General features: G+C 43.5%; 1 protein-coding gene across 19 annotated transcripts in view; it reads left to right on the top strand.

Moving 5' to 3' along the window:
* DISC1 (DISC1 scaffold protein) overlaps nucleotides 1-27,397 on the top strand; it is a 598,559-nt gene that overhangs the window by 167,578 nt on the left and 403,584 nt on the right. The window contains exon 11 of one of the 19 annotated variants that reach the window (XM_082422967.1): nucleotides 22,426-25,766. The exons of 17 other annotated variants lie outside the window; for them this stretch is intronic. In XM_082422967.1, the coding sequence (XP_082279093.1) occupies nucleotides 22,426-22,463 (38 nt within the window). In that variant the 3' untranslated portion in view covers nucleotides 22,464-25,766. Of the gene's footprint in view, nucleotides 1-1,070; nucleotides 6,344-22,425; nucleotides 25,767-27,397 lie in introns of those variants that run through there. One more of the 19 variants, XM_082422968.1, reaches the window with a different exon arrangement.

The following is a 27,397-nucleotide window of genomic DNA, read 5'->3' as shown; positions in this document are numbered from 1 at the left end:
AATAAAACATAAACAAATGGAATGAGAGATTGTTACCATGGATGATTCTAAATTGCAGATGGCCCATTACTGTTGTGAAAGCGTTCTTTATGTTTTATACTTGGATTTTGCTGGATCAGCTACCCTCTTCCCTCAGCTTTAGGCCGAAGCTAATTCTTAAGCAATCTGAGGTGACTTGGCTTTGGGTGAACCAAATTAATAATCTTGGGTTGGAGATAGTATGAGAGGCAAAGAAAGAAAGAGAGAAAGAATTCCTTAGTGAAATGAAGCTTTTACCCATTGACAGTAGTAAAACTAGACCAAAGACCATATTCTCTCATTTGCTGCATTTTGAAAGTTAAAAATCTGGAGGGAGCTCTGTGCTCAAGTTTAAACATAGAGCAAATAGAGATGTAGTACGCTTCTGCATGTATTACCATGAGCTGACTCTTTTTAATCTTAGATAAAACGTTTTAAAATAAGACTATTCAAAAAATGAGCACTGTTCAGTGTTCTTAAAAACAGATTTTGATTTCCAGCAGTGATTGCGGAATGCAGCATTTGGGAGTAAAAGGCAATTCAGGGATGTACAAGTCACTCCATGACGGTCAGGGACCCAGGCTCTGTGACGTTGGCTCCAAGTTGGCTGACCCAGCCACGTGTGTGTACAAGGGCTCTGTTTCTATAGCGGGAGGGGAGATTTGCAGTCTTAGGGCGCAGTCTGTCTCATTCAGAGGCTTCTTAATGATGGGAAGAATATGTGTAATGACTCATCACAGATGAACTTGCTCACTTACCATGTCATTACATCCTGTGTCTCTGGCCCGACTGTAAGTCCATCGAGGTGAAAACACTGTCTTTAGGTTTCATTTGTGTCGTTGGCAGCACCCAGCACGATGTCATTAAGAATAGTAAATAGACCACAAATATTTGTTCATTTACTGGGGCCAGATGTTAAAATGAAACATTAGTCCTTTCTTCCCTTATTTTGAATCACAGACCCAGACCTTGGATCTTCTTTAAAAAAAAAAAGTTGAAAATTCATTTTCCAATTTAATGAGAGCAATGATAAGTTTGATTGTCTTTCACAGAAGATGCTTGAGTTGGATATTCAGATTGGGGTGTCAGCAGACAGAACAATATGATGAGAAGGACTGAAATACGCCAATGGACTAAAGGGAGACAGAAATCATCACTGAATCTATTGACTTTTGTCTCAGTGTCACACAGTCTCTGTGAAGAGGGGAGGAAAGGGGGGTGCTTATACCCCTATCAGCAGTTCTTAAGACTTCACGTTTGAAGTCTGAGCAGTTTTAGGTGCAGTGAAATAGAATGAAAAGCTAAATCTTTCAACCCCTGAATACTTGTGGAAATTAACTATAAACCTTTACTTATTGTGGATTTCAATGTTTTCTTTTTTTAAGGGATAGTGGGATTGAAAAAAAAATCAGTAACTTTTTTACCGTTCGCTACATCTGCTTTTCAGAAAAAGAAGACAACCCTGAGATTTACATAACTGTTTTTCCATCCCTTGTGGATAAGTCGGTAATCTGTATTGTACTTTATTAATATTGTTGATTTTGTACTATAACTCAGATATAAATAAAGGAAGCAGACGTCAAGGGGAGAGATTTAATCACAGAATAATCAGGGCTGGAATTTTAAATAGGGCATCATTAGCATGTTAATGAATTTTCCCACTTTATGCGAGCTGCCCAAGAAGAAAAGATACTGCAGATGTAGCTCAAAAATCTGGCGGGGTCTGTGGCCCAGTGAGCTGTCAGGAATCTGTGTAGGGGCTGTGAAACGCGTAAAGAGATTCTCAGTGTGGGTGTCAAATGCTGTTTTTTTCTGGGAGTGATGGCCGGCTGTGTCCAGCTTAAACTCATTTATTTGCCTTTCAGTGAGTAAGGAGGAAGTAGAAGGCAGATAAGGGGCAGTTTTTGTTTTTTTTTTAAGTCTTTATTGAATTTGTTCCAGTACTGCTTCTGTTTTATGTTTTGGTTTTTTGGCCAAGAGGCATGTGGGATCTTAGCTCCCGGACCAGGGATCGAACCCGAACCCCCTGCGTTGGAAGGCGAAGTCCCAACCACTGGACCGCCAGGGAAGTCCCAAGGGACAGTTTTTAAGGGTGATAAAGTTGAAGTGGCGTCAACTTTTCAGTTATGGTTTGGGGCTACCACCTACCTTTTGCTTTAGGTTAGAAAGGCCACGCCCATACAATCCTGCCTTTATTTTTGGACTACCTCCTGATAGCTAATCAAAGGAAGTATGATGCCCTTTAGTGAGATATTAGTTTTTTTTAACTCTTAAGTCCACTAGTGAAACATCTTTCATAAGTCACTTTAAGGAAAAGCTTTTGGTTTAGAGATTGTGTGTCTTACAGGTTCTGCACATATAGGCAGTCACTCCCTTTCCACATTTATTAGCTATATTTAGATAAAATTTTCAAGAAAAATTAGAACAGGGGAATAAAATCTGTCTTTTTTTGGGGGGAGTGGGGAAGAAAGGGAGGACTGGAATATATGTAAGTATATATCAAAGATGGAAACAAAATTAACAAATAAAATGGAAAAGTTGAGACAGAAGAAAATGCTAATGATGAGTGTTAATTATTTTGGTTGAGAATATGATGTGATCATGAACTTCCTAGAAGCCAGAGCAAAAAAGATAGGTGAAACATTGTCCGTTTTCCTCAAAAGTAGCTTAAAGCACGAAGTTTTCAGGAATGTGGAGTGGTGTTAAATTCTTAAAGATGATTTTTTTGAGAGTGTAATGGAAAGTCCTCATGAATAGCTTTATAGCAAATGCAAAAGCACACATGGCTGTTACCAACCACCTCTGAGAAAAAAATTAGCGGATGAAAGCAGGAGTTCATGGGTAGACTGTGAAACTGTACACAGATTTCATATCTGTGATTTTGTGTATTTTTTCCACACAAAGATCCAGTTACTCAGCAGATTTTTGAAGGAGTCTTTCTAAGTTCCTCCAAATGTTAAGAAACCTTATGTTAACCTATAATGCCATGGAAGTGAATTAGGAAGGGCTTGGGCTAATTGAGTTTAAATATGGAATCTTCCAGTGACCTGACATCACCGGTCCTAGGTCCTTAGAACCTAATGGGTTGGTTAGAGATCCCATTCTGTAGACACACCAAATTCTCTTCTTCCCCTGAGCTTTGACTAAAATTTGCTTGGTGGGCAACTTGGCTCTCTTTGGGCCAGAATTGTGATAGAATTTTTGGTAAATGAGACCCGAGCTATTTGTTTGGGAACCAGATGACTTTTGCAGGTTCTGTAGGTGAAGGAACTTAGATTGTTATATGGGAAATATCTTAATTGTGTCTGCCTCTCTGACTGGAAATTTTTGTTTGTTTGGATTGAATATATGTATAATATGAACCTTTGGAAGGGAAACTTCTTTTTAAGATTTCAAAATCTTTTTTTCTCAGGTTTTTCTGTGAGCCTTCGCATCTCTAATCATTTATCTTTGATTCATCTTATTAATTATGTTATCAGGATCCCAGTTAAATATGCACTTGCATTTTTTGTTTCTCTCCATGGTTTTCTTCTTTCCAGTTTATTCTTGCCTCTCTGTGAGTATGGTTATTTCTCTTCAGCCACTTTTGCCTGTGAATTTCGTAATTAACTTCCTTCCTCTTTTATTAAACAATTGTGATAATTCCTTTGGGAGGCATCCCCACAACAGTGCAAAAAGCCTGTATTAGTTCATAGGAGGCCTCAGTTTAGTTTCCGTTCTGTTGGTTCCCATCACCTGCGTCACACCTGGCATATGTAGCATCACGGTGTGAGGTTTGATGGATGAAATTCTTTCTGCTTCCCAGGTGCTTGATGTATGACACAGGAGAACCAGATCTCTAAGTTTCATTGCCATCCATGCATTCATCATTTTAATTTTTTTATTGAAGTATAGTTGGTTTACAATGTTGTGTTAATTTCTGCTGTACAGCAAGTGATTCAGTTATACATATATGTACATTCTTTTTTTATGTTCTTTTCCATTATGGTTTATCATAAGATATTGAATATAATTCCCTGAGCTATACAGTAAGACCTTGTTGTCTATCCATTCTATATATAAAAGCTTACATCTGCGAATTCCAACCTCCCACTGCATCCCTTCCCCAACACCCTCACCCTTGTCAACCACAAGTCTGTTCTCTACGTCCGTGAGTCTGTTTCTGTTTCGTAAATAGGTTCATTGGTGTCATATTTTAGATTCCACGTATAAGCGATACCATATGGTATTTGTCTTTCTCTTGCTGACTTACTTCACTCCATATGGTAATCTCTAGGTCCATCCATGTTGCTGCAGATGGCATTGTTTCATTCTTTTTTATGGCTGAGTAGTATTCCATTGTATATATGTTCCACATCTTCTTTATCCATTCATCTGTTGCGTGCATCCATCATTTTAATAAGCATTTATTGAGCACTTACAATATGCCAGGCACCGTGCTCACCTTTGTGTTCCAGAGTGAATCAGACAGTCCCTGCCAGAGATGAAGTCACCAGTTACTCTCGTCCCTACCAGTCCTGAATTCCCATGATTCTATCCAACATTGTTCCCTTTTTTTCTTGCTTTCAGCTATTTCTGATTTCCTTCTCCTATTTTTATCCATGCAATTATGTTTTAGAAATCCTTACTGATGCTACTTCCTTTTCTACCTGTCTCTCCATTTGCTTTTTATACTCCTGTAACAATACTCCCTTAACAGAGCCCCTAGGTGGGAATACAATGACAATGTCAACGGTATTTCATACCCAACTGCAACAGGCAGTTTTTCGACATGCTGATTTGTTTGGAGCAGGAACTTGATTCTGTGTTATAAGGTGGGTACATGTGAATCTTAAGTATTTGACAGGTGTTCTGCTTTGTGGGTCATTCTCGGCAACCAGCGCCTGTCCTAGTCTCTTGCTACATTTCATCGTTTGGACTCGGGGCTTTTGAAGACCTTGGTGTGTGCACACCTATGCACACTCGTACACTCTCTCCTGAAGATTAAGCTAAGCATAGTGGTAAGTGGGATGCTGAGATTCCGGGAGGAGTGCCCTTGGCCGTGGTGGGTGAGGGGTGTGTTTGTGGTGTGGGCCTGTATCCTGTGCTGTAGAATGTTTCACATCCGTCAGCATTGTCTTTTGTACACCTGTACCTCCCACACCTGTTTTTAAAAAATTTTCAGCTTTCTTGAGGTATAATTGACAAACAAAATTGTAAGATATTTAAAGTATACATCTTAGTGATTGAAGTTTTGTATTTTTGGATCTTGTATAAGAAACCTTTCCCCATCCTAAGTCACAAAGATATTCTCCTGCTTCTTCTTCCTTTAGCCTCATTGTTTTATATTTCCATTTATATCTTTCCACACCTGTGTTTAAACATCCCTGGGTGGGAGTGGTACTACCCTCAGTTACCTGAACAACTTCAGCATTATGTTATGATCTGAAAATAGTGTGTTATTGTTATGATTATTAGAACTTAATTGGAATTAGTGGAACTTAATTCTCTTATTCATATTATCCTCATATAGATCCTTATGGGTTTAAAAGTGAGTGCTTTGGGGATTTCTTCTTCCCTTGATCTTTATTGTATATATTTAGCGTATATTTATTAGATCCCTTGACCATGTGCACAGATCAGCTCTAGCTTTTATGGATTTGATATGTTCTTTGAAAGGAAGGAATGATCCCCTGTGTGTTGTCACTTTCTCTTCAGTAACAAGTGTTGGTTTCTCTCCTTTTTACGCTAAGGCTGCACATGCATTTAGTCTGATCATCTGGACACTTTGTGTGGCCAGCCCAGCACCGTCTCTGTTTCATAGATGAAGACGCTGAGGTTTAGGGAGAATGGGAGCCTTGTCCGAAGTCACACAGACACGAGGGGTCGGGGCCAGGATTTGAATCCCTTTTTCCTGCGATTTCACCTTTTATGTGGCTTTATGTTCTTTATGAACCTGATTCCCAAACATGAGGTTTTTCCACCCTCCCTCACCCTCACCACCCCCTCCCTACCTCAGTACTACACTCAGAGTCATGACTATGAAACAAAAGTCTACTAACATGATCTCTTGATGATGTTGAGTGTCCTGAAAAGAGAGGCTGTTTTCATTTTTGAAATTTCTGAGTACACGCTCTATATTTCATGCCTGAAATGATGATCTGCTGCCTGCAATTTTCCTACACCTGATGGATCATTTAAATTGATAGGAGGTTCTATAGGTTATCCCCCATATGATAATCACATATTTTGTATTAAAACCCAAGTTCTTTATTTTGGAAGGATGACTAACAGGGACTTAGCATACTACCACAAATGAGAAAAAAGTTGAACTATAGCAATTTAATTGGATACATATTTGGTAACTTCAAATCACTTTTTGATATTTTTTTCAAGAACTGGATAGTTCAGCTTCCTGTTCAAAGATGCTTAAATGTCAGTGTTTTCCTTTGTATTCCTATAAGTTCAGGCATTAATAGTATATTGATACCCCCGTCAGAGTTTCTGGGGGAGAGCCACGATAAGCCCTGTTTGCCTGTAAGAATTTACTAATATGCCATCCTATTAATTACAAGGAATTAACTTGCAAAATGTGATGGCCATTGTTCTGAGTGTCTCTTGAGTGAGTTTTTGAACTTTAAATAAACAACATTTATTATATTCTATAATTCAGGGTTTTGCAAGATTAAGACTGATTCTTTTTTTGTTTTTCTGAGTCCAATTTTGTGAGGTTTTGCAGAATTCAATTTTATTGGTGCTATGACCTATTTTATACTGTCACAGTCTTTTCAATGCTTAATTTTATAAGAAATGTCTTGTTTTCCTCTTTGGCTTTGCCATGAGTTATGGCCTCCTGCCATTTTTGCTCTGTACTTCCTCTTCTTTGAAGCTGCCATATGTTTTGCAACCCAAGAGAGACAATTCTTTTTGAGAGATCATTTGTTGCTAATTTGGTTTTTCAGGTTTTCCTAGCTCTTGTAAAGGAGAGAGAGTATGCTCATAAGTGTTTTCTGCCCTCATCATTTTGTTGCACCAAATTTTGCTGCCCAGGTCCCACCATAATTCTGGGGAGGGCCATCCTGCCTCATCCACTTTCCTTCCTGATTTTTATGTAATTGGAGAGGGTTGGAACCCTGTCGGGATGGACAATTCTAAGCCAATACACTGCAATTTAATATTTATAGCATGGCAGGAACAATCAAGAATTGCTTAAAGATCTACTGACTTGACATCAAAAATGTGTAAACCAGATATGCTGATAGCTTACATGCTCACATAGTTATAGGAGGTAATTTTATTTGTCTTTTGACATTAAACTACGCAAAGTTTTTATAACTCATTAACAACTGATTGCATACTTTGCTTTTAGATTTAATGATAACCAGACTTCTTTTCTTTTCATTTGCCAAATGATGTTAAACTTTTGGTTGTTTTACCCTGTTTTGAGCAGCTCTCTTTTCATCTGTGTTACTAAAGCTGCTTTACACTTTATGTATTTCTAAATATTATATTGCCTTTCCCAAGAAAGAGTCTAATGCAAATATATTATGACTTCAGGGTATAATTAATGAAAGGAAGCCTGGTCCTGCTGGGACAAGGTGACTGAGTCCCAGAGTCCTGAGCCTCTTTTTTTTTTTTTTTTAATAAATTAATTTATTTATTTTTGTCTGCATTGGGTTTTCGTTGCGGTGCACGGGCTTCTCACTGTGGTGGCTTCTCTTGTTGCGGAGCACGGGCTCTAGGTGCGCGGGCTTCAGTAGTTGTAGCACGCGGGCTCAGTAGATGTGGCTCTTGAGCTGTAAAGCACAGGCTCAGTAGTTGTGGCGCACGGGTTTAGTTGCTCCATGGCATGTGGGATCTTCCCGGACCAGGGCTCGAACCCGTGTCCCCTGCATTGGCAGGCAGATTCTTAACCACCGGGCCACCAGGGAAGTCCTTGAGCCTCTTTCTAACTTTGTATCTGATCCAGCATTTGACTTTGGTCCATATGTCCCGACTGTATCAGCAAGACAGATAAATTAGAATTTGGCAAATGTCTGTTTGCCCTTCACCCAACCCTGTATTTTTTTCAGAGATTGAGAAACAGTAGGGGCTGAATACCAAACTCCAGGTCTGCCCTGAGAAGGTCACCCAACACTGAAATTCCCCAGTGTCTGGAATCCTGAGAATGCAGCAACCTTCAGAGGTGAAGTAATTTTCCTGATGGATTGCACAAGAATCCTCTGATGTTGAAGCTTGTGAAATTCCTGGAGTTGCTCTAGCGGGTTTTTTTAAAATTTATTTCACAAAATATCATAAGAATAAAACACATTTGAAAAATCGAACAAATAATGTCCATCATCCAACTTTTGTAGCAGAGCCCCTGGGTGCATTTTTGCTGTCTCCTCCAGTGCCTGGACCACATGCAGACCTTTTTCACACTTGTACTCAGAGTATGGGCACAACTGTACCTTCTTAGCCTTATGTGACAGTAATGAAAGCATTACATCATTCCATCCTTATTGCCGTACGTTCAGAAAAATGTATCCTCCTATTCTACTGATGCTGAAACTGAGGTTCATTGAGCTGGGAGGGTTGTGGATGGGAGTGAAGAGCTGGAACGCGACTCAGACCTGTCTGGTTCCAGAGCTGGACTCCTCATCACGTATTTCCATTTCCTCGTTGTAACGCAGCGTTCCAGCTTAGTATTTAGGATCTTCATAACATTCTAAGAATCAATATACCGTGACCTGCTTAACTCTCTCCTTATTTTGATTTGTTTAATGATCAGTTTATGAATTCCTTTCTGAAGGTAAAGTGAGAATGGGATTTCTGGGCCAAAAAGCACAATCATTTTATGACTTGATACATCCTGCAAAGACTTTCAAAAAGATTATACCAGTTTAATTGATACTCCCAATCCATCCCTTCCAACACTAAACGTTATTTCTTAAAAAAATTATGTAGTATCATAACAATAATGAAATGGTGTTTAATTCATGATTTATTTTGGCATATATTTGACTAATAATGAGGTTGAACTTGCTTTTTTGGTGCCTTTATGATTTTTTCCATTGGGTATTATCCATATCCCTTGTCCTTTTTTTGGGGGGAGGGGTGGGGGGAACTTGATGGTTTCCTAATCTTTATCTAATATGGTTATTATTATTTTTTCCTGTTTGTGTGTTGTGTGTAGATGTGTGAAATTAACCCATTATCATGATTAATAAAGGACCAAGAGGAGAAATCCTTATAAACAATGATAACATGTTGAGGTAACAGAGTGAATTCTGAAACTTCTTAAGGCTTAGGGTGCAAGGCATTTAACAAACAACGTAGGTTTTCCCGAGTAAAGGCATTGTTTCCACTCGGTGCCTTAATATTTACTGGGCCTGGCCTTTAAAACAACTGTGATGTAGAGGGAACAGCTGCAGTTGGGCCCATAATAAACCAATCTCACTTTTTACAAGAGATCCGTGGAAGGGAGCGTTTTACATTTTCACGGCCATTGAAATAAAGAAGCTGAGAGACACGTGCAGTGTCATGTCCATTGCCTTGCTTTTTCTGTACAATGCATCTTACATAGAGTACTTCACTGTATTTGGCCTTTTTTTTTTTTTAACTTTTGGGTTTTATTTATTTATTTATTTATTTATGGCTGTGTTGGGTCTTCGTTTCTGTGCGAGGGCTTTCTCTAGTTGCGGCAAGTGGGGGCCACTCTTCATCGCGGTGCGCGGGCCTCCCATTATCGTGGCCTCTCCCATTGCGGAGCACAGGCTCCAGACGCGCAGGCTCAGTAGTTGTGGCTCACGGGCTTAGTTGCTCCGCGGCATGTGGGATCTTCCCCGACCAGGGCTCAAACCCGTGTGCCCTGCATTGGCAGGCAGATTCTCAACCACTGCGCCACCAGGGAAGCCCTGTATTTGGCCTTTTAAAAAAAATTCCATTAAAAAAATTTCCCATTTACTTAAATAGATCCATTGGAAAAACCACTCCTGCCGATAGAAATTTTTTCCTTCCCAAGCATGCTGTTATCTCACGGGCTAAAGGAGCGTGTCTACTGATGGTGTGTAGGGCCGCTGAGGCTGCCGTTTGTGGGAGAGTCACAGGACTTGGTGATGGAGGCTGGCCTGGCGTGAAGAGGGCCAGACGGATGGGGTGACCTTTTAAACTGCCACTGGCTTTTCATGGAGAGCAGTTGGGTCTGCGGCATGTCTCTCCCCTTCTCTCCACAGGCAATAAGCAGTGCTGGGTGTTAAGTCAAAGATCGCTTTCCATGGACGATGTGTCATCACCGTAAATGACTATGATTGGGGTTTAGGAAGGCACCGCCTTGCCTACTGCCGCTGTTGGGTATCAGATTCTCCCACCGCCCCAATCACATGTTCCTATACCTTTTGGCTGTGGGTTTCTTTCCTCTACCTTTGGAATATCCCGCACCCTCATCCACCCAAGTACCCACTCCCTACATCCCTTCTGGACGTTACCCTGACTGCTCCCTCTGACCCGCCAAACTTCCCTCGGTCTCCGCGTGCTCTGGATGCAGTGTGTGAAGTGCTCCCTCATCTCTCCAGGAGCAGCTCCCCTGAGATCTCTGTGAAGACTCTCTCTAGCAGCAGAGCTCACCGACTTGCCCCTCTGTATACTCTTTTTTTCTTTTTAATTTATTTTTGGCTGTGTTGTGTCTTTGTTGCTGCACGCGGGCTTTCTCTAGTTGTGGCGAGCGGGGGCTACTCTTCGTTGCGGTGCGCGGGCTTCTCATTGCGGTGGCTTCTCTCGTTGCGGAGCACGGGCTCCAGGCACGCGGGCTTCAGTAGTTGTGGCACGTGGGCTCAGTAGTTGTGGCTCGCGGGCTCTAGAGCGCAGGCTCAGTAGTTGTGGCGCACGGGCTTAGTTGTTCCGTGGCATGTGGGATCTTCCCGGACCAGGGCTCGAACCCATGTCCCCTGCATTGGCAGCTGCATTCTTAACCAATGCGCCACCAGGGAGGCCCCTCTCTGTATACTCTGTGTCCTCCTTGAACCTGTATTTCTAGTCCAAGGCATTTTGTTCTTGCCTTGCCTGGAGCTTGGCTTGATACTGTTAAGGGGCTCATTAGCCCCACCCTCTCCAATGTTCCATGATTATTCATTCCATTTTGCCGTGTTTAATGGAATATTTAACAGCATCTGTGAATAAGCCTGAAGACAATAAATAAACACTGTCTTTGGTATTGAAGGGGTTTTATACAATATAAAATTTAAGGCACATTTTCCTCAGGAGCCCTGACATTAAGATTCATCATGAGCCCCAAAGAAGAAGCTATTATATTTTAGCATAGTGGAGTTTACCATACGTTTCAAAGTCACTTGCAACGGTGCTTCTCATCATGACAATTAGAAAGGTCATCTTGTCTTGCCAGGCTGTGTTAGATACATCAGAAAGCTCATGGCTGTCAGTGTGAAATGCACCAGGGCGCTGGTGTGCACATACCTACGGGGAAGACATGATGCTTCTTATTCCAAAGTAGAGCTGTTTACATCTAACTACAAACACGAAACATGCCTATCGTTTGGCCTTAGATACTATGTGGACACAGAGATGGAAACTTCTAAAGTAAATCCTCCTCTGAGTTCTTTGGGACTAAATTATAGGGGGTTATTTTTCCTTTCTTGAAGCATGATGGTGATGGGGTCTCTAAAACCTTGTGTAGAGAAGTTGGACTTCAAGACACTGGTTTGTTATCTTTTCTTCTGCCTTACTTTAAAAAATGGATGATCTGCATTTAAGTACGGGAACAATATTGTATTTAATTCTCCACATATGAACTTTGATGACAGGACTGAGGTGAGGAGGTGGCCCTGAGTCAAGGTGATGGGGCTTTTATGGAGCTTGTGGAGAGACAGACCTACCGTAGAACTAAAGCAGGTAATTCTTGGGAACCTGGTAATGCAGTTGGAGGAGTGGGTCACGGGAGCTTAGGCTGGAGGAAATGCTTCTTCATGGGGCTTGGGAACAGCAAATTAGGTTTGCCACGGTGGGAATGTTAATAAATTTCTGTGGACAAACAGCCCTTCATTTTCCTTCTTTCTGTTCCCTAAGCTGCTTTGCTGTGAATTGTGAGAAGCTAAACTTGTGTATTCAAGCCTTTAGAATTTACAAACATTTATCAATAGATAGCAAAGGTGGATAGAAAGCCTTGGATTCATTAGTTTGTGCATATGTCTCCATAGTTTTGAAATTCCTTACGTGGGACAACAGTGGAGAAGATTCTGTGGCCCCTGAAACATCTGATTATTGCCATTTGATACCACTAATGCCTCAGTTTAAAAAATTAACCTGTTCGTTCAACTTTATTCGTGGAATCCAGACAGTGTGGAGAGCTGCCTCTTCCAGACCTTTCTTGGGTGTGAGCTATGCTTCAGTGGCGGAATCACCATCTTTCTGGAATGGTTTGCAGTCATATTTTCCAGAGGCAAAGAGTTAGTCCACATCCCTCAAGGTGCTCTCTGGGCTAATGAATTGCTTTTTAATTAATTGACTCTCAAAAATGATCTTTCTAAATTGAGAGTGATAGAAAGAGAGGAATAAAACATTGTAATAGCCCTGCTACACATAAATGGAGAGAAAAAAACCCCCCCCCCCGCACTGCTTATGTAAACAAGAGGGAAAGCCATTATAGCATGAATGTGAGAAAGGGCTCCTTCCTTCTTTCTCCCATGCTTTTTTGCCCTTTGGCCTAAAGCTGTTAACCTTGGGTGAATGGCTCTGTTGCCCTCTTGTATTATATCCCAAGTTCTGTCTGATGCGGACAGGGATGGAGCTCTGAGTCTATCTCAAGAGTTATATGTAAGGTTGTGTAATGTCCTTTGTCTGACTGTAAGTTTTTACTCAGTATGTAATGGTCTTAGATGGATGTATTTTGAAGGACTGTCTGCTTATGTTTAAAATTTCCGTGCAACAGGGTTTCTTGCAGGACCTGCCTGGTCCCTCATTTGGCTTGACAGCTACAGCGGGCGTTGAGGACCTCGTAGGTGCCAGGCGCCGGGGAAGGAAGGGTGAAAAGATCTGATTCCTGCCTCGAGACGCTTGTGACCATTGGTGGCGGAGGCAAACAGGACACCGAGTGGAGAGGGATGAAGTAAAGAAACAGAGGCTGACGAGAGAGCTGAGATGAGGACCGCTATGCGTGCCTTGCAAGAGCCAGAGAGAGTTTCCCAGAGAAGGTAAAGCATGGGCCTCTCAGCAAGAGGAGAGCACAGACTCAGGGGTCAGGGGAGCACGTCGTGTTTGGGGCTCGATGGAGTCGAATCCCAGCCCTGCCACGTAGCAGCTGTGCATCTTTGGACAAGTTTCCCAATCTCTCTGAGTATCAGTGCTTTCCTCTGTAATACAGAAATAAGATTCCTGCTAATATGGGCCTTACAGGGCAGTGAGAAGTGGAAATGAAATCATACATGTGACAGATGTGGCTTAGTGCCCTGGCACATAGTAAGGACTCAATCAATCTTACTTAATATTATTATTGATCTGGCTGGTTGAAGGGTCCAACAATGAGAATGACAGGAGATGAGGCTGAAGAAGTGGGGAAGAGCCAGACCATGAGATGCCTTTTTGCCATGCTGGAAATTTCTAGATTTTTCCAAGGTGGTGGTTAGCCGTTAAAGAAACTTGATTTCTGTGACCTCAACTGCTTCTGAACATTGTTATCTTATAAAGTAGATGATTAGGTACAGTCACATATAAATGTTTCCATCTTAAATAACTGACATTACACACCTATTATGGCTAAAGTGAAAAGTACCGACAATGCCAAGTGCTGACGATAACGTGCGGCGACTCGATGTCTCCTACATTGCTTGTGGGATGTAAAAGGGTAGAGCCATTCTGGAAAATGGCTTTGCAGCTTCTTATAAAGTTAAACATTGCACTTGCCAGGTGACCCAACAATTCAATTTCTAGATATTTATTTATCCTAGTGGAATAAGTAGTTATGTCCACGCAAAACCGTGTAACAAATGTTTATAGCAGCATTATTTACAGTTGCCTGTAATTGGAAACCAGCAAGATGTCCTTCAGTGGATGAATGGAATAACAGACTATGGTCCATACACACAGTAGAATACTACTCAGCAACTGAAAGGAGCAGCTATTAATATGACAACACTTGGATGCATCTAAAATGCATTATGCCAAATCAGAGAAGCTGACTCAAAAGCGTTTATCCTGCACGACTCTATTTATATGACACTCTGGACAGCCCAGACCTCCAGGGATAAGGTCAAGGGTTTGAGGAAGGTCTGACTGAAAAGAGGCAAAACAAGGGAATCTTTGGGGATGTTGGGATTGCCCTGTACCTGTTTATAGTGATGGTTACAGGAATCCATCCATGGGCTAAAACCCATAGAACTGTACACACACACACAAAGAAGTAAATCTTACTGTACATAAATAAAAAATCTTTAAAAACTCTGCAATTAATAGCTCCTTAACGGCCTGCATTACCTGTTTTATCTCATTTAATCTTCCAACAGGTTGATGCTGTTATCTTTATTATCATATTATCTACTACTGTTATTGTTATTGACTAAGCTGAGGCTTCATGAGGTTTGGCCCAAGGTCACATCCCTTCCAGAAGGCCGAGCCTGGCACTAGCCAGGTCTGTGTCCCTCTTTAGGCCTGAGGGATTGCATGCCGGCCCTCAGGGAGGTGGAGAGGGGCAGTAGCCACTTTTCTTGGCCTCACGGCCAGGCTGCACACTAGTTATCCAGCTGACGGTCAGCGTCTGTTGCTCTGTATACCCTGCTGGTTCAAATTTTACAAGTGGGATAAGTTTGAAATGGCTTTTGTAAGTGCTCAGTCTCAGAGAGGGAATTGGCTATTCCCTATTTCATCCCTAACTTCTTAACGTACACTGTTGGCTAAGTTCAATTTGGCTTCTTTTCAAGGAAATACTACTTCCCTAGAGGGTGTTTACGGTGACACCGTGAAAATCTCGTGCAATTGTTGTTCAGTTCACAGCTTTCACTTGGGCCCCTTAAATATCATTCAGGTTGTAACCCAGGCAGCTCCATGGCTGAGTAGAGCTGGTAATTCATCAACATAGTCAACCTTAGAGCAGAGGGTGGGAGATACCTCCTTAGAGAAAAAAAGACCAAAATATTAAAGAGGAACAGTAAAAAAAAAAAGATGAAAAAATTGAAATCTTTTTGCAGATTTCATAGTTATTTGTTTAAACATCTATTTTCCCAACCTCTGTGACAGCTTTTTGAGGTCATTAGTCTCCCCACACACAACCCCCAGGTCTGTGCTCTGCATATAGATTAGGGGCTTAGTAAAGCCTGGATGAGCTAGATGGATGCTGAATTTGAGAACTGAATGGAATTTGTGATGTGAGGTATTTCAAAGTATTATTCACCCAACAGTCCTATATTCAGAATCATTCATGTCCCAACTCCTGTGTAGGTACTTTTAGAGATTTTTAGGAATAAGTCCTTCTAAAATCCTATGAAGCATGTATTCTCTTTTCTGAGGCCAGCATGGTGAGCTGACTTTCTGAGTATGGGCACCGGCAGAGCAGAGGCTGTATGGTCAGATATATGCAAATTCAGATCCTGGTTGTGTTATGAAGTGGGACCCGAGATGGGGTAGCTATTTAACTTCTGTGAGCCTCAGTTTCTGCCTCATTTACTCATGTAACCAGCAGGGGATCCCTGAAACATATAAAATTTGGAGGTAGGTCTTATTTAAGAAAAACTACGTAAAATTATGAATCAAAGTTAGTTACAGGGCTTGGAGGGGACCCGTGAAGGTGAGGGGCCCTGGGGTGTATGTATCATTAGATTTATGGAAAATCTGCCCTTGTTTTCAATTAATTTTTGTAGCAGTCACTCTGTGTCCAGTCTTCAGAGATGGGAGGACTCTGGGAGATACAGCAGAAAAGAGACAATTGGAGTACAGCCTGAGAAGTGCTGTGATGGGGAAGCAAGGGTGCCAGGGAAAGATTTCTGGAATAAATGATACCTAAGCTGTGACTTAGGACATGGAAAAGTCAAAACAAAAAAGTATGGGAAGCACATTTGGAGCAGGAGAAAGCAGGGCTTGGAGGTGAGAAGAAGACAGAGTTTTGGGTGAAGTAGAAAAGAAAAGCTTTATTGCTTTGCCAAAGGCAAAGCAGGGGCACAGTGAGCTCATGCTTCTCAAAACTGTGTGTCCCAACCCAGGAGGATTTGGTGAGGAGTTTTATAGCAACGGTTCGAGGATGGGTTTGCTGATAAGGATTAGGGTGTGTGCAGGGCCTGCACTCCTTTAATCTGGCCTCAGGTGGCCTGATGAGTTTCTGTGGTTCCTTTAATCTGGCCTCAGGTGGTCTCCTGAAGAGCTTCTCTGGTTCCTGTTGAGTTTGCAGTTCTTGTGTGAGGCTGGAAGTCCAAGGTCAAGGTGTCCGCAGGGCTGGTTCCTCCTGAGGCCTCTCTCCTTGGCTTGTAGATGGCCACCTCCTCCCTGCGTCTTCACATTGTCTGTGTGTGTGTGTGTGCCAAATTTCCTCTTCTCATAAGGACACCAGTCATATTGGAATAGGGCCCATCCCAGTGACCTCATTTTACCCTAATTACCTCTCTAAAGAGCCTATGTCTAACTACAGTCACATTTTGAGGCACAAGGGTTGGGACTTCAACGTATGAATTTGGGGGGAGCACAGTTCAGGCCATACCGGGTCACTCAGTGCTACATTTCTTTTTTTTAAAATAAATTTATTTATTTAATTTATTTATTTTTGGCTGCATTGGGTCTTCGTTGCTGCACGCGGGCTTTCTCCAGTTGCGGCGAGCAGGGACTACTCTTCGTTGCGGTGCACGGGCTTCTCACTGCGGTGGCTTCTCTTGTTGCGGAGCACGGGCTCTAGGTGCATGGGCTTCAGTAGTTGCGGCACGTGGGCTCAGTAGTTGTGACTTGCGGGCTCTAGAGCACAAGCTCAGTAGTTGTGGCACTCGGGCTCAGTAGTTGTGGCTCGTGGACTCTAGAGCACAGGCTCAGTAGTTGTGGCACACGGGCTTAGTTGCTCCGTGGCATGTGGGATCTTCCCAGACCGGGGCTCGAACCCGTGCCCCCTGCATTGGCAGGCGGATTCTTAACCACTGCACCACCGGGGAAGTCCCAGTGCTACCTTTTATAGTAAGGGAACTTAAAATCAGGTCATTGCCTGACACTCTCTGGGGCCTCTTCTCACATGCAGGGAATAACGCAGCCCCGTCCCTTGGCTGGGCAGGCTCCCGGGGCTGGGCCTCCCTCGTTGTCAGACCCCCCTCTCTCCCACACGCCCCGAGCCCTCCTTCCATCTTACTCATCTAGCTGCGTGAGGCTGGGCGCCTTCAGAGTCTGTCCCCACATTCTGGATGCTTCCCTGCAGTTGTACACGGTGCTGTCTTTTTGCCCTTCCAGCCTCAAGTTGAGTCCTGCCCCCCACCAAGCCCCCTGACCATCCCACTGGAGCCCCGCTGCACCACCCTTCTCCACAGAGCACTTTGCACTGGCTTACAGGGCTTCCTTTCCCCCGTCACCAATGCATTTCCAGCACCACCGAAGTGGTCCCCAGGGGATAGTGCCACTCAAATATTTGCCGAATGAATGAATAAAGTTAGATACGTCAGAAGAAGACAGAGTTCCCAAAGTCCAAGACTCTTTTTTTCAAATGGGACCCATTGCAGGGAGGCAACTTGCCCAAGGTCCCACGCTGGGGAGAGGCGGCAGCAGGCTGTTCTGACTTGGGTGCTTGGCCGTTCTGTGACCAGGACTATTTTAACAAGCAGATGACATTTTTGTCCACAGTGTGACCTGGAGACATGCACAGATGCCCTGTTTCTCCCCTGTCCCTTGCATATCATACGTGATATCTTGGAGCAAGTTTTGGGCAACATCGACCTCCAGCCACGACCTCCATCCCTATATTCTGTGATGCAGGGACTGTGCTGGTCTCATCCCCTGCAGTGTGTTGCACGCAGCAGCCCTACCGTAAATGTTTGCAGAGTGAGACAGTGACTAAATGAGCAAATATTTAATGATAAGAGCTGACAGTCTTTTGAAGTTTCCTAAGGCAGCACTTCTCAAACTTTACTGTGTCTCTGAATCACCTGGTGAGCTTGTTAAAATGCCGAATCCTTTTTTTTTTTAATTGAAACTTTGTTTTTATTGAAGTGTAGTTGATTTACAATGTTGTGTTAGTTTCTGGTGTACAGCAAAGTGATTCAGTCATACATACATATATATATATTCTTTCTCATTATAGGTTATTACAGGATATTGAATATAGTTCCCTGTGCTATACAGGAGGTCCTTGTTGTTTATCTATTTTATATATAGTAGTGTGTATCTGTTAATCCCAAACTCCTAATTGATCCCTCCCCCACCCCCTGTCTCCCCTTTGGTAACCATAAGTTTATTTTCTAAGTCTGTGACTCTGTGTCTGTTTTGTAGATAAGTTCATTCGTGTCCTATTTTAGATTGCACATATGTGTGATATCATATGGTACTTGTCTTTCTATGTCTGACTGACTTCACTTAGTATGATCATCTCTAGGTCCATCCATGTTGCTGCAAATGGCAAGATTTCATTCTTTTTTATGCCTGAGTGGTTAAAAGGCCAATTCTGATTCAGGAGGGCGTGGGGGCCTGAAAGTCTGCGTTTCTACCAGCCTCCAGGCTCTGCTGCTTCTGGCCCCTGGGCCTTCCTCTGCCCAGCTGGGCTCTGGTGTATGTGCTGGGACGTCTGCCTGCAGGGTCAGGGGCAGTCTTGTGAGCTGACTTGTTGTTGGAAGGCCTGGGTTCTTATCCTCGTTTGTCCAAGCATGAGATATGCGGCTTTCAACAGGTTACTTAACCTCTCTTGACCGAGGTATCAACAGATACTACTTGTTGCACAGATACTGCTTGCGGGGCTCTTGATACATGTTACTTATCACAACAGTCCTGCAAGGTTTCCAGAATTATCCTGATTTTACGGAAGAGGAAACTGAGGCTCAGAGAGGTTAAACGACACGCCCACGATGCCCAAGGTGCCCAGGTCAGCAACCTGCAGGGCTATGAGGATGAGTGTCTGTGTGTGTGTGTGTGTGTGTGTGTGTGTGTGTGTGTGTGTGTGTGTGTGTGTGTGTGTATCTCATATCACTTTGCTTGTCAGATAATCATTTGGGTTCTATGCAGGTATGTACCTTTAAGTTAGAGACAAAGATTGTAGGTAACTATGAGCTTGCAAAGGAGTCCAGATGGTTTTTTGATCTCCAGTATGATCTTTATCTTTTTTTTTTTTTTAAAAAACACATTGGCTTTTTTTTTTTTTTAATTTAATTAATTAATTAATTTATTTATTTATGGCTGTGTTGGGTCTTCGTTTCTGTGCGAGGGCTTTCTCTAGTTGTGGCAAGCGGGGGCCACTCTTCATCGCGGTGCGCGGGCCTCTCACTATCGCAGGCTCTCCTGTTGCGGAGCACAGGCTCCAGACGCGCAGACTCAGTAATTGTGGCTCACGGGCCCAGCTGCTCCGCGGCATGTGGGATCTTCCCAGACCAGGGCTCGAACCCGTGTCCCCTGCGTTGGCAGGCAGATTCTCAACCACTGCGCCACCAGGGAAGCCCTGATCTTTATCTTTTAACCACCATAGCCCTTTGATCTTGTCCTCGGGTACTAATTTCGTGCTCTCGTGGGCACATGCACAGTTTTCTTCCGTAGGTTGGAGACTATGAAGAGCAGGGACTGTGTCTTGCTTCCCACTTTATTCCCTCCAGTTCTCAATCATTATTTTTTTGGTGTGGTTTGAGCTGAACAGGATTTGGGAAGCACGGGACCGGCTGTAGCCCTAAAAGACCTCTCCCAGCGCTCACTATGGTATAAAAAAGGTCACCAAACCTGGGGATGCTTGAGGTTTCTCTGTCTTGATTAATTTTGACTTAACGGTGTTTTCAGTGGAAGAGGAAATGCCCGCGGGAGGGCCAGGCCCAGCATGGAGAGGGCTTGGGCAGCTTGCTAATAGCAGGAGTCAGCTAGGACCGGGTTGGCGCATGCCCTGTGCTCCAGGCGGGGCACAGAGGGAGGCAGGGGTGGGGGGCAGGATCCAGGAACATCACCATCAGGTGTGTCTGTTCTGTCCCCGCTGGCATCATCGATGGCTAAAATCAGGGGACAGACGGAGGCATAAGGTATGATCCTAAGACAGACAGCCCTTAGGGAGGGAGGGATGACGGCAGAGTTGGCCATCAAGCAGATCTGGTGTCTTTTGAAAGACTCGCCTGTCTGTGAAATGATGTCTCCAGCAGGCTCAGGCTTGAGTTGTTTAAAATTCCAGCAAACCAGAAATGTCCCTCATATGTCTCTGGGATGATGAAAATCTTCCAGAGTTGTGCAGAGCACAAAATAGGACCTCTCCTTTGACCCTGATGGGGTCTATTCTGAAAGAACTGTGTGGATACTGACAGGTTGAAAAAAAACCAACGCTAGAGATATTGGTACTAGATGAATGCAAAGTACATCGTCACTCTATTAAGAAATGCACTAAAAAAAGGAAAAAAAGTTTTCTCTGTCTTTTATGAAGTTGCACAAGAGTAATATATCAGAATTGTTTGAAATATGGTAAAGTAGGGAAACTTCTATTAAAAGGGAGCATGTTTGGTTTATTTTTTATCTTGAATTGTCCTGATATCTTTTCCTTTTGGGAAGATTTGAGGCTCTGGCTTTTTGCTCTGTTTCAGCCAGTCATCGGTAGCAGTGGGAACCACAAATAGCTCATTGTTTTCATTTTAGATTTCCCTAGGCTGTCACTGTCACCTAGTCATCTCAGACACCCTTACAGGGAGACCGGCATCAGGAGTATGTGAAGGTCAGAGCAAGGGCAACAGTGTGCCCAGGAGCACGTGTCGGGTGAGGTCTGCGTCTGGTAAGGCCCCCGACTTTCCAAGGGACCCTGCATTCCGTAGGGTGAGACTTGCTTCTTCTGCACCTTCCATACATTTCAACACATGCACTTAGCAGTCATTACTGTAAGTGTCCTTACACGCCGATGGTATTTTGGATTACAAGAACCTCTGAGTATATTTTTGAGCTGTATTTGTCTGTGACAACTCTCAGTGCCTAAGAACCCACTGGTATCTACCTTTAGACCCGAAAGTCTTCTGCGTGGATAATTCACTTCTTTTCCTCCACTCTGTGCTTTTGAGAAACTGGGAGCACAGAGATGACACCCCTGGGAGACTGGGCCTCCTCTCACAGGAGGCGGAGCTGGGAAGAAAAGTCGGCTGTGAGACCTGGTGTAAAACAGAGATGGCCCTGAACAGCAGGTAACTGAATAGAGCCCCTTCCAGGCCAGACCAGGCTAAGGAGACCTTCATCAAGTTCAAAGTGGGTGGAAACGTGATCATTTCATGCCTCCAGTGGAACTGCAAACCTGAAAGCAGAGGAGGGTCTCCCCCAGCACGGTTATGCCCATCTTATAGGATTTAAAGGACATGGGGACGAGGGAGATGATGGAAGAACAGAGCAATAAAGGCAGGTGGAGTGGGAAAGCAGGCTGGGGGCAGGAGGGGGAACACGTGCACCTTCAGACCATCGTTTGAGGAAAGCGGAGTCCCCTAGTCTCCTGAGCCCCTATTTTACAAAAGGCTTAGAATATAAAATCGGGACGTTGTATTGGAAGAGGAAGGAGCAAAGTGTCAACCTGGGAGAAGACTGAATAAGGGCAGCTTTGGAGGAAGAGGTGAAGGCATCACCAGGCCAACATGTTCTCCTTTATGGAAACGGGTGCCTAGCAGGAGATCTCTCCTCTAAGGTGTGTGCCTGCCCGGAACACTCTGTGGGTGCCGTAGTAGCAGGACGGTGAGGAGGATGATTGCTAATCCTATTTTACAGTAGTGAAAACTGAGGCTTAGAAAGATTCAGTGACTGGCTCAAGATCAGACAGCTAGTGAGTGGGTGGAACCTCCAAAACAGGACTGACCTAAAAATTCAAAATTTTTTTTACCTTTCTTCTGCAGTGGACTAGGGCTGTCTCATGTGACAATATCTGAAGGTTGCATTTGGAACTGATGATTTCTTCAATTATTCTGAATCTTTATCTCTGAGCTTTATTTATCTCAGGTTTTGGATTTGGAAGGTTCTAGAAAGCTATGGATTGGTGTCCCTCTTCTTTGCAGAAGTAAAGGAAAGTAGGAGAACTACGCACAGGGATGAATACAGCAAGGGTTCCAAGGATAGAAACACACATGTGGCTGTTCTGTGCGTCTTCCTTATACACATCAGCTTTAACCAAAAAAAGACAGTCAGTATCACGACCTCGTTTTTCTAGTATTTTGTAAGCATTCAAATACTGACATTGGGGAAACGCTATGCTCCTGATCTTGTTTAAATCAGGGGTCAGTTTGGCAAGAGGGGCTGCTGCTTCTACGTCCTCAGCTTCCGGGTTTAATAGTCATATTTGTTTTTCAGTTTTGGCTTCCTCTCTGCCTAATCCGGCATTGGCATAACGGGCTGCGTTAGCCCGTCAGCTTGATCACAGCGAGGACGGCTACCAATTCCGTCCCCATGCGGGATGAGTCAGCAGAGAAGATTATCTGGGAGAAGGCACTTGTCTGACTCTCAATGATACTGAATAGAAAGAAGTCGGAGCCTTTTTTTCCCCCTAGCATGAAGGGGAAATAGAATTGTAACCAAGTTTCAGTTTCAAATAGAATTGTAACTAAGTTTCAGTTTCTCTGCAGTGCCAATCCCATTTTAAAGGACAAGGGATTATGCCAGATAGTTTTGGATTTGGGCTCAGTATTTGACTTTATAGCAACTCTCTAAGATTAGATGGCAGTTTGCTGGAGAATGCCCTCTGGATTTGACTTTTAAGCAGAACCAAATGAATTCCACTCTTTTCTGCTTTTAGGAGTGATGCCGTTTATGTATGCACGGAAGCTGTGCTAGACGACGTTGCTGATACTTGCCTTTAGTATTCTTTCTGGAGGTGTGTAGACTTCTTTAATCAAATGCTGCTGTCCTTGGAAAAAGGACTGGAGAGAGAAACGTTTGTCAGAGACAAAATAATCAAACCCTAGTCTTGAAATACTTCGGAACTGACGGGGCGGAGAGGGAACAGGTACGGCCTATTTTCTCAAAGGTGGCTGAATGGTGAGGGATGGTCACCGAGCTGGTGGGTGGAACGTGGGCTGCAGATGGGCTCCAGGCTGCATCCAGGGCCAAGATACAGCCCGGGGCTGGCTCTGCGGCTTCCTTGCCTGCATCTCTGACTTTGTGGTTGACCTTGAAGCTTGAGGAGCCTAGTGGCCCTGATGGGTCTCCTTTAACCTCCTTTACAGCTAAATTGACAGCTAAATAGACCTGCTGCCCTCAAAGGATTGGGATGAATGTAGCACCATTGCAGATAAACAGCAGGCCTAGGGCGGCAGGGCCTGGCCCAAAGGCACCGGACGTCGTGGGAGGTCATTACCCTGGGGCTGAAACCAACCCACAAACTAACAAATGAACACACAAAATGAGACCACCTTTTGCATGGGCTTTGTTGCTTGGGTTTTCATTCTGATTAACCTCTCACTGGTTGTTTGATTGTGTTACAGCCATCGTGAGGGATAACTGAGGTAACGTATATGATAATATAAAATATAATAGATGCGACGGTACAGAATGTGTAAAACTTTTAGTAAAATGCCTAAGTTGTAAAATGTGTGTACAACTCCTAGCAGATACACCTACTAATATCTATATTACATATACTACTCCTGTATATAGCGTACATGTAATATGTAAATTACATATGCATATTACATATGCTACTACGTTTAATTCTCTTATGTAACATAGAGAGGAATCTGTATAAAACCTCTAATCAAATACCTGGCTGCAATTAGGAATTCTCATGTGCCCTTCCTGCCCCTTAGCTTTTCATCCTTTTGTAAATATGTCTTGTATTTGTTATGTACTGAAAATGTTCAGCTTTGCATCCGAGACTGCAAAGCTGTTCCTATAATTCCATGTGCTGCCTAGTATATTACCAGATACTTGGTGGGGGGTGATATAAGAATCTAAGGAAACTTTCTAGGTAAGGAAAGAGGCTTATTGGGTAGGTTTTTAAAATGGAGGCACTTGTGGTTTTCAATGTCAATGCAGTTTCCTCCACAAATTATTAAATTTGCAAATGACACTTCCGAAAATTTACACCTTATTCTAGGCTTCTGCATCAATTTTATACTATAAAGAATCAGATAAGAATGTCTTATGTTTAAATAATACCTTTCTATAAATGGTCTAGTCACCTCACCCACAGTGATGAAAATTCCCCATATGATACAAGCAATTAAACTTGATTTTCATCCAAACAGTCTTCCCTCCAAAACTTGAAATTCCACTTTTTTCTTGCCTTCTCTTCATAAGGCAGTCACTCTTCTGGTATCTCTAATGTACAACTCCAATCACACATACTACAGGGCAGGGACTGGGGAGAGGAATAAAATTGGGACATTACTTCTATCCTTAAACCAAAACTCTGGCCTGCTCTCTGTTTCCTAAGTATGATTTGTTTTGCGAACTGTGAGATTACTTTATGGATGCTGATTTCCAAAGGGAAGGGCCCCTCCTCCTTCTTTTTCTTCAGTTGACCCATTTCACAATCCACAACAGTGAGCCTCCAGTTTGGAACTTGATTCAAAGCCTGAAAAGCCCGGACACCTCTGTCTTCACGGGACATATTCACACGCATAGTCTAAAAGAGCTTGTCATCACGAGGTCCGTTGGATGAAATATGCAAATCAAACAGCCACCCTACTGTTTAAATTCAGATCCTAAAATTGCCCTGAGAATGTGAGGGCTGGGAAACTTAGGCTGTAGCTCTCCTTGTGATTCAGGGCCCTGTACTCACAGCTTTGTTTTTGGCTTGGTGCTCGTCCTGATGGCTTCGGAGAACATAAATTCCTCCTAATGTCTGTCAAGCTGTGGGAGCTGAACAGTTCATTAGCTGCTAGAGTTATTGGGTGGAAGATGGGCCGCCTGATTTGGATGGTGACCTTTATGAGCTCTTAGCTGGATTGTATATTTATGTGTCACAGTGTATTGAAATTTACTGTATCCTGTGACCTGTGGGATGGTAAAGGGCAGAAACCCAGGGTGATGAAGAGGAAGACGGTGACAAGTCTGGGATTCTAGGACTGTAAACATCCCCTTCCCCTACACTGTGCTTCTCTCTGCTTCTCGGGGTTACCAGAGAAATGCAAAGCAAAACTACAATGAGATATCATCTCACACCGGTCAGAATGGACATCATCAAAAAATCTAGAAACAATAAATGCTGGAGAGGGTGTGGAGAAAAGGGAACACTCTTGCACTGTTGGTGGGAATGTAAATTGATACAGCCACTATGGAGAACAGTATGGAGGTTCCTTACAAAACTAAAAATAGAACTACCATATGACCCAGCAATCCCACTACTGGGCATATACCCTGAGAAAACCATCATTCAAAAAGAGACATGTACCACAATGTTCATTGCAGCACTATGTACAATAGCCAGGTCATGGAAGCAACCTAAGTATCCATCGACAGATGAATGGATAAAGAAAATGTGGCACATATATACAATGGAATATTACTCAGCCATAAAAAGGAACGAAATTGAGTTATTTGTAGTGAGGTGGATGGAGTTAGAGTCTGTCATACAGAGTGAAGTAAGTCAGAAAAAGAAAAACAAATACAGTATGCTAACACATATATATGGAATCTAAGGGAAAAAAACAAAAAGGTCACGAAGAACCTAGTGGCAAGACGGGAATAAAGACACAGACCTACTAGAAAATGGACTTGAGGATATGGGGAGGGGGAAGGGTAAGATGTGACAAAGTGAGAGAGTGGCATGGACTTATATACACTACCAAACGTAAAATAGAGATAGCTAGTGGGAAGCAGCCGCATAGCACAGGGAGATCAGCGCGGTGCTTTGTGACCACCTAGAGGGGTGGGATAGGGAGGGTGGGAGGGAGGGAGATGCAAGAGGGAAGAGATATGGGAACATATGTATATGTATAACTGATTCACTTTGTTATAAAGCAGAAACTAACACACCATTGTAAAGCAATTATACTCCAATGAAGATATTAAAAAAAAATGCGGTTGATAATGCAAAAGCTCTTTCAAAATCAAAGTTGTTCAGACAATTAATTGTTTCACAAATGAATTTGCTTATATGCTCTTTTAGCTACTGCAGGCCCGTGCCTTGCTTTCCTCCCCGGCTTCTGCTCGGGTGAATTGTGCTGTGCTCAGAAGCATGACTTCTGGTTGAAGCCCGCGCCCCACGCAGGCTGTGGGTCCTCGTGTAGCCGGGGCGCAGGGAGCCAGTCGAGCATGGATAGCATAGCTGATGGAGCACGGGAAAGCTTTGATCTATTTAACCGATTAAAAAATTTTATATTCAACTTAACGTGGGTTACTGTCACTGAACCCACTTGCGGGAAAGGGGAACGCGAGGTGTCAGTTCCCCTGGTGTGTGGGAAAGCCACCGGCCTGGGAATCCTGGTCTCTCATCGGCTGATGGCACTGGCCATGGGCCATAGGCACCCAGGGCTTCGGGTTCCTGGCGGCAAAAGTAAGGGCTTGTACTAGATACTCTGCATGGGCCTTGCAGTATTTTTTTTTGTGAGGCTGTGAATTTAAAACCAACACAGGCAAACAGTAACCCAGCACTGTTGGCTAGAATCTTGAAGTTAGCTGCAGTCGGTTTACTTTCTTCTGGCCCCAGTGCAGCTGTGGTTTCCCAGAGTCAGAACTGCGTGTGCCACTCGATCATCGCTGACACAGGGCTGCGGGGAGGGGAGGTCGCTTCCCACATCCAATGTCACTTGCTTTCTGTGGCTGTATTTTCCGGGCACCTTCTAAACCTGTCTGAAGAGACACGGCCTGCCCTGCACCTGCTGCCACCCGGCCCTGAAGTCACACGCGTCCCACGTTGAGAAGAGGGAGGAGATTCTTGCTCAGCTGTCCGCCCAGGTCCCATCCCAGGGGGAGTTCATCCCCGGGCCTGCGGTGCTCAGGGCGGTCTTAGGTTGAGCCCGCAGGACGTCAAAACAAGCAACTATCTATGCTAATTCAGTTGTTTCAACAAAAAAGTAAAACCGATTTTACTGACTCAATCAGTGATTCAGTTGCCCATGAAATAGAGCCTAGCTGACTTTACGGCCGTGTTTTCAGAAGCAGTAGGTCGGTGCCCCTTTGTAGCAGGTTTTCCTCTCTGGCTGCACTCAGAATGGCAGGGGCGGGGGTGGGTGGCATTTATGTCCGATCTCCAGGTGACTCTATGTCCACTCAGTTTATAATTAACTTATAACTGATCACCAGACTTTAGGTGGGTAATACTGGCTGACTTCCTGTGGACTCTTTGAAAGAGGGCAGAGCCCTTTTTTTGTATGGAAGCCTC

The sequence above is a fragment of the Balaenoptera physalus genome (genome assembly GCF_965194825.1).
Source record: "Balaenoptera physalus genome assembly, chromosome: 14".
NCBI classification, from domain to species: Eukaryota; Metazoa; Chordata; class Mammalia; order Artiodactyla; family Balaenopteridae; genus Balaenoptera; species Balaenoptera physalus.
Note: the sequence above shows the minus strand (reverse complement) of the source record. Positions and strands in the feature narration are given on the sequence as shown.